Raw genomic sequence first — 7,501 nt, 5'->3', positions numbered from 1 at the left:
TTGGGCTACAAAAAGAGGAGGGCTAGTGAGAGGAGGGTAAGGTTTCTGTCGTTACCTGGGAGGGGGCAGTGAGAAGAGGGGGTTTTGTCAATGGCCCCCTGAGGCACGGAAGAAGGGGGATCCTGATATTGTTCTCCTGGGGCGGGGAGTGGGGGGAGGCCTTGTCAGTGCCCCTCCCCCCAGGGCAGAGGAGAAGGTCCCGTTATTGCCCCAGGGAGTAAGGGAGGAGGGACCTTGTTATTCCCCTGGGGCAGAGGAGGAAAGTGGGGCAGGAGGGAGAGACCTTGTTAATGTCCCCCTCCAGTTAATATCCTCCCCTTCCCTCCCAGAGGAGGGGATGCTGTCATTGTGCCCCTAGGGGTAATGGGGCAGGGATCTTGGCAGTGGCCCCTGGGGTGGAAGATGGGGTACTATTATTTTTTCCCTAGGGTAACAGGGGAGGAATCTTGTCAGTGTCCTTCAGGGGAGCGAGAGGGAGGTGGAAGGAAGCTTTGTTAATGCTGGGGCAGTGAGAGGTGGCTGGATGGTGACTTGTAACTCCCCGTCTGGGGCCCCCGAATCTAGAGCGAGGCTATTTAAAGATACCCCTGGAAGCAATAAAAGGCGAAGGGGACCTTGTATTCCCCCTGGAGATGTCTCCCTGAGGCAGTGAGAAAATGGGGGGACTGTGTACTTGCCTCTTTGGGGCAATAAGAGCTGGTAGGGACAGAGGCTGTCTTTCATTAGGTCTTCCCATCAATATCACAGGTCTGTTGTACTTCAGCCTCCTCAGTCCTCTGGTGAGAGTGGAATATCTGGGGAGGGCCATGGCCAGGCTCCCAGCCCCAGGCTCTGTGATTGTCCTTGATTGGCATGAGAGCACAGAGGGCAAAGAGCATCTGTCATCCATCCTTCGGAAGAACAGACGAAGGGTGTTTGGTGAGTTGTAACTAAGCCAGCAGAGGCCAGGGACCCAGGCAGGTGCTAGTCCCATTTCTACACTGTATGTGACCTTGAGCTAGAACCCTCTTTCTCAGAAAAAAATTAAGAGGTTGGACTAGGTGAGCTCAAAGGTCCATTTACCACTCTGACTTTCTATGACTCTTCTCAGGGCTGTTGGCTCCCAGAAGAAAGTGATCTGGTTATCTTTGATCCTCTCCTCCCACTTGTCTTCCTAGCCAGTTGTAAAGCCTTGGGGGATGGCCTGAGGAATAGGATACCATCAGCTTTGAGAAATGAAAGAAGCCTTAGGATATGGGAGCCAGAAGGAACCTTGGAACCCAACAATGTAAACATAATTCTGAGGTCCAAAAGTCATTAGTATGCAGAAAGGTGAAGGATGTGCAGGATTTTAGAACAGGATGTCAAAGCTGGAAGGACCTTATGACAAATAATTTCAGAGCTGGAAGGGACCTTAGGGTGTAGAATGTCAGTGATGGAGAGATCTTAGAATATAGAGTTTCAGAGTTAAAGGGACCTTAGGGTATAGAATATCAGAGCTGGGAGGGCCTTAGGACAGAGAATGTCAGAGCTGGGGTGGGGTGGCTTAGAACACAGAATGTCAGAGTTGGAAGGTTACTTTAGAATATAAAATGTCAGAACTAGAAGGATCCTTAGAATCCAGAATGTTAGAGCTGGGAGGAACACTAGAAATAGTCTCTTCTAACCTCATATTTTACAGGTGAAGAAACTGAGTTTCAGAGAGGAAAAGTGTCTTGTCAGAGTCACACCATAATTCAGTAGCAGTGTCAGAAAAGCTAGTGTCTATCCCCTGAGGTTTTTCTTAAGTCTTGGTTTTGGAAGGGGCTTCAGAGATCATCTAATCCAAACTCTCCCACTTCTGCAAGAATTGTGTCATCCCCATCTGGTTCAGGGCTCCTCATCTAGTCTAATTAAAATGTATTTGAATTAATTCATACATTGAACACACATGGTATAATTGAAAGAGCCCTCATCTGGAAGTAGGAATTCTGGGTCCTGATCCCTGCAGTATCATTCATTTCTTCCCCTCCCTGGGCCTGAGAAATAGAGAGATTGGATTGGATGGTCACTAAGTTGGGAAAGGGCTTTGCTTACAGGGAGTGACTATCTGAACCAGGGATTACTTATTACCCTAGGACTGCTAGAGAGGCCAGTTTTGCCACCCCAGGTGGCTGCTGACACTGCAAGCTACAAGATTTTTGTTTCTGGGAAGAGTGGGGTGGGGAAGACAGCCCTTGTGGCCAAGTTGGCGGGCCTGGAGGTTCCTGTGGTACACCATGAAACAGTAGGTAAGTGGTGTTGGTAGGAGGGGAGGCCTTGGGTCTGAAATAAGAGACTAACAGCCTCTATTATCTTTCTAAAACTCATCTCTGGGGGGGGGGGCAGCTGGGTAGCTCAGTGGATTGAGAGCCAGNTACACCATGAAACAGTAGGTAAGTGGTGTTGGTAGGAGGGGAGGCCTTGGGTCTGAAATAAGAGACTAACAGCCTCTATTATCTTTCTAAAACTCATCTCGGGGGGGGGGGCAGCTGGGTAGCTCAGTGGATTGAGAGCCAGGTCTAGAGATGAGAGGTCCTAGGTTCAAATCTGACCTAAGACACTTCCCAGCTGTGTGACCCTGGGCAAGTCACTTGACCCCCATTGCCTACCTTTACCACTCTTCTGCCTTGGAGCCAATACACAGTATTGACTCCAAGACAGAAGGTAAGGGTTTAAAAAAAAAATAAAACTCATCTCTGGGGGACAACTAGGTGGCTTAGTGGATTGAGAAATCCTGGGTTCAAATGTGGCCTCAGACACTTCCCAGCTGTGTGACCCTGGGCAAGTCACTTGACCCCCATTGCTTAGCCTTTGCCACTCTTCTGCCTTGAAACCAATGCACAGTATTGATTTAAGATGGCAGATGAGGGTTAAAAAAAACCAAACAAACCCAAACTCATCTCTCCTGGAGAATCTCCTCTGATTAAATTGGGGTCCCTTGGTCTATTCCTATAGACTCATATATTTCTGGTCCTCCTCTGATGTTTGGTTGTATTTATTGCCAAGTCTGCTGTGTGCTTCTGCCCTGTGACAGGTGCCCAAAGCAGGTGCTTCCTGATGGCAGGGCTCCCTCCATGCCTCGGGGCCTACTGAGGGTCCACACTGTCTCCTCTAGAACCTGCCCCTGGCTCTCTGCCTTCTTCTTCCTGTCCTGTCTAAAGAGCTGGAGCGGGGGTAGGGCAGGGGAACGGAGGCAATGAGTGACCCCTTTCCCCAGGTATCCAGACGACAGTAGTGTACTGGCCCGCCAAACTGCAGGCCAGCGAACGAGTGGTCATCTTCCGCTTTGAGTTCTGGGATTGTGGAGAAGCAGCACTCAAGAAATTTGATCACATTTTGCCTGTGAGTGGGGGGGCTGAGAATGCTTGTGCTTTGTGTCCTGCCCCTGGCCCCCCTTAAACTTTAAGCCTCCTAAGGACCAGGGCTGCTGCACCTACACTTTCCATCTAGCCTGGGGCCTAGCCCAGTGCTTGCGATGTAGAGTGCACGAATGAGCCAGGCCGGTGCCCCAGAGCTGTCCCAGAAGGTGGGAGTGGGAGATAAAGCCCAGGGCCCCAGAGCTGTCCCAGAAGGTGGGAGTGGGAGATAAAGCCCGAGAAAACTCTTGGTGCTTATTCCTGACCCAAGGGGAGTTGTCCTACCTCTTGGGGAAAGGGCAGTGGGCTCAGGACACCCTGAGCCATCGCTAGAGGAGTCCTGGGAGGAGCAGAGGCTGTTCCCAGCATTACAGTCTGAAAGCTCTGTGGAGAGGTCTGGTGGTGGTGTGGACGGTGCTGAGTTTGGAGTCAGAAAGACAGATCTGCCAGCTCTGGGGCCCTGGGCTAATCGCTGAACCTCTTGAGGCCTCAGTCTCCTCACCTATAAAATGGGAAGGATTAGACTCAATGATGTCTAAGGGTTTTCTGGCTCTAAATCTGTACTCCTGTGATCTAGGCCTGCAAGGAGAAAACGGATGCCTTCCTTTTCCTCTTCTCTTTCACTGACCGGGCCTCCTTCGAAGACCTCCCGGCTCAGCTCTCCCGGATTGCCGGAGATGCCCCCAACGCTGTCAGGATGGTGATCGGCTCCAAGTATCCTCATGGCATCTTCCCATGTGTCATCCCGGGGTACAGGGGTGCATGGCTCTGGTGGTGCCGCATCGCACAGTGCCTGGGTGGGTCTGTCCATTTTCCTTGGTCCAACAAGCTCCTCCCTAGATTTGCTTCTATGCTCTTGGGTCAGGAGAGAAAAAGGCCGGAGGCTTTGAGGAAGAGAGAGGCAGGGAGGCTCACTGGAGAGCCATTCCTTGGCCTGAGGAAGTCACTTCGGTTCTCCTTGGGCCTGTGGACTCCAGGAGAAAGTGATGCCTGCAGGCAGACTTGGTCTTGACTTAGAAAACCCCAATTTGACATTAGCTGTTTCTATTATATTGTCACTTGTTGGGTAAGCCTTTCCCAATGACATTTTCATCGGGTTAGTCTCCTTGTTAGGAATTCTGGGGGTCAGAGCCTTCAGGCAGCGCTCCAAGATAGATAATGGTAGTCCTCGGTGCCAGGCACTGTGCTAAGTGCTGGGGATTCTAATGGGGAAAAGGAAGGAAGCACGAGAGACAGACGAGAGGGAGAGGGAGAGGGAGGGAAGGCCTGAAGGCCAGCAGGCTGGCCCTGCCCTCAAAGAACTTTAAGGAGGGGCAGCTCTTGAGCTCAGGGAACTGAGAGCCAGACCTCTTTGGAGATGGGAGGTCCTGGGTTCAAATCTGGCCTCAGACACTTCCTAGCTGTGTGACCCTGGGTGAGTCACTTGACCCCCATTGCCTAGCCCTTACTGTTCTGCTTTGGAACCAGACACAGTATTGATTTTAGGAAGATAAGGACTTTTAGAGGAAGGCAAGGGTTTAGAAGGAAGGGGATGTGGGGTAAGAGTGGGGAGCACTTGCTGGCACAGTTATGAGAGCTGGGCCTGGGTTCAAATATGGCCTTAGATACGTTCCAGCTGTGTGACCTTGGGCAGGTCCCCCAATTGCCTGGCCTTTGTCCTTATGCCTTAGACTTGGCACCAGGACAGAAAACAAGGGTTCAAAAACCATGTATTGGAACTTGGCCAGGCTCGTCGGGGTGCTGCAGACCAGGCCCCCTTTGTGGTGGGGAAGCCTTGAGGATCCTGTACTGCCAGGCTTGTGGGAGGTGAGCCATGTGGACAGGGTGCTCTGAAGAGGGGAAACCTCAGCCAGGCCCCGGCATGGACCCTGCAGGCCAGGGGATCGCTGGCTGGGCTCCGCGAGCCCCGAGGTTCCTCCTCACGAAGCTTGGTGGGCCAGGGTGGGAGGACGCTGTGCTGGGGGCCCTGGGAGCCGGCCTGGGGGAGGCGGAGGACGCATCGTGGGGGAGGCTTGAGGCCATCGGGAAGGGGACACGCTGCTTTCCTTGACCGCCTCCTCGCCAGGTTTGACCAGTACATGCACACGGACGTTCCGGAGCGGGACCTCACGGCTTTCCGGCAGGCCTGGGAGCTGCCCCTGCTGCGGGTGAAGAGCGTGCCCGGGCGCCGGCTGGCCGATGGGCGCACCCTGGACGGGAGGGCCGGTCTGCTGGATGTGGCACACGTCCTCAATAGCCTGGGGGAGCACTTGTGGCACCAGGACCAGGTGGCGGCCGGGCTCGTCCCAGGTCCCCAGGAGAAGCCCCCGGACGGCAGCGGGTCGAGTTCCGGAGGAGGCGTCTGACAGGACGGGTTCTTGGGAGCAGGACTGAGCAGGGAGAAGCGGATGTGCTTGGGATCGAGGCGTGGACAGGAAAATACTTTGTATTGGTTCTAAGGCAGAAGAGTGGTCAGGGCTGGCAATGAGAGTTAAGTGACTTGTCCAGGGTCACCCAGCTAGGAAGTATCCTAGGCCAGATTTGTACCCAGGACCTCCTGTCTCTCCATCCTCTGAGCCACCCAGCTGCCCACTAAGCCACTTCACTTTGATTCCTGACCTTAGTTTTCTAATCTGTAAAATGGAAATGCAATTATCCTGCCTCCTTCACAGGGATGTTGTGGGGAATGCATTTTGCAGGCCTTAAATTGCTCCAGAAACGTGAACTGGGGCAAATCCCTGCCTGGTGGGCCGGGGACTGCGTGTCTGTGGGGCAGTGGGAGGGGGGCTGGATCTGGACCCCGAAGGCTCGGGCTTGAATTCTAGCTCACCTCTTACCACCTGGGACCTGAAGCAAGTGAGTTCCTGCCCCAAGATGCCTCCGCCCCTGTAAAGTGGACCAGACAGTCTGGGGCCATTTCTGGCTCTGGGAGGTGAGAGGGGAGGACAGGTCTGTCCAGCTGTGGGCAGACCCTCCCCTTCCCAGTCCTGGACCAGTGAAGTGTCAGCAGAAGGCTGGGGGCCTCGGACCTGGGTTCAAGTTCACACTGCCGCAGAATGCTGCCTCACCTCAGATGGTCCTGTCTTCATTTAGGTGTCCCCAAAGGCCCACCCACCCATCAGAGTCCCTTCCGCCTTCCTTCCTGGACCAGACAGCTTGATTCAGAAGTTTGGGGAGACCTGAGGGGGGAGGGGAGAGCAGGGGCTGGACCAGGACCAGGAAATCAGTCAGAACACTCGTCTGATGGGGCCGGAAGGCGGGGTGGTGCGGGGCGAGATGCTCCCTAATAGACGCGGTGGAGAATACTCATTTTGGTGTGCGACCCTCTGTTTTAGGCATTCAAACATTTCCCCAGAAGAGCCCGGGACCAAAATAGGGCTAGGAACCCTGCTTTAGAGGCCGGGGGACCCCGGGGACGGAGACCCTTCGCTGCCCCCTCGCTGCGGACAGCGGACAGTCGAGGGACCCTAAACTCCCGGCCAGCACTGCGGCAGCGGCAGCGCAGCTCTAATAGCCCCGCGCAGGCTAGCGGCTAATGCTGCAAACTTGGGAGGGAGGGGCCGCCCGGCTCGGCTCCGTAATTCTCCTAATAGCGGAGCCAATGCCCCGGGGCAGAACCGCTGCCCCGGAATTGTAGTTGGGAAAGCTGGGTTGGAGGCTTCTGACCCGGGAGGCAGAATCCTGACCCTCTCTGAGCTTCAGTTTCTCAGTAATGTGGGATGTAAGTACTTGGATTAGCCACTTCCTGTGTTGTGGGCCAAGCACTTTGCAATCTTTAATGCATAGGGGGCACCTGGGTGGCTCAGTGGGTTAAGAGCCAGGTCCAGAGAGAGGAGGTCCTGGGTTCAAATCTGGCCTCAGACACTTCCCAGCTGGGTGACCCTGGGCAAGTCACTTGACCCCCATTACTTAATTCTGACCACTCGTGTGCCTTGGAGCCAATACACAGTATTGATTCCAAGACAGAAGGTGAGGGCTTAAAAAAACCCTTAAAGCATGCTGCGAGTACTTGAGAAAAGCCTTGGTTTGAAGCCAAGGTCCAGGGTTTAGTTCCCCACCCTAAGGGAGCACAATCTTCTTGCTGGGTCTAATTTCCTTATGTGCAAAATGAGGGGTTTGGACTCCAATCTCTGCAGGTTCTCCACCTCTAAACTGATGCCCTGAAA

General features: G+C 53.9%; 1 protein-coding gene across 1 annotated transcript; it reads left to right on the top strand.

Annotated features, from left to right (window-relative positions):
* Positions 1 to 806: 806 nt before the first annotated feature.
* Positions 807 to 5,829, top strand: CPLANE2 (ciliogenesis and planar polarity effector 2). The gene is made up of 5 exons (XM_044671290.1): positions 807 to 918; positions 2,097 to 2,249; positions 3,218 to 3,342; positions 3,934 to 4,070; positions 5,422 to 5,829. Exons 1-5 carry the CDS (start codon positions 807 to 809, stop codon positions 5,699 to 5,701), a joined length of 807 nt encoding a protein of 268 aa, XP_044527225.1. The 3' UTR covers positions 5,702 to 5,829.
* The last annotated feature ends 1,672 nt before the right edge of the window (positions 5,830 to 7,501 follow it).

Source organism: Gracilinanus agilis, chromosome 3 (assembly GCF_016433145.1).
Source record: "Gracilinanus agilis isolate LMUSP501 chromosome 3, AgileGrace, whole genome shotgun sequence".
Lineage (NCBI taxonomy): Eukaryota > Metazoa > Chordata > Mammalia > Didelphimorphia > Didelphidae > Gracilinanus > Gracilinanus agilis.
This window is presented reverse-complemented; position numbering and strand designations above follow the sequence as displayed.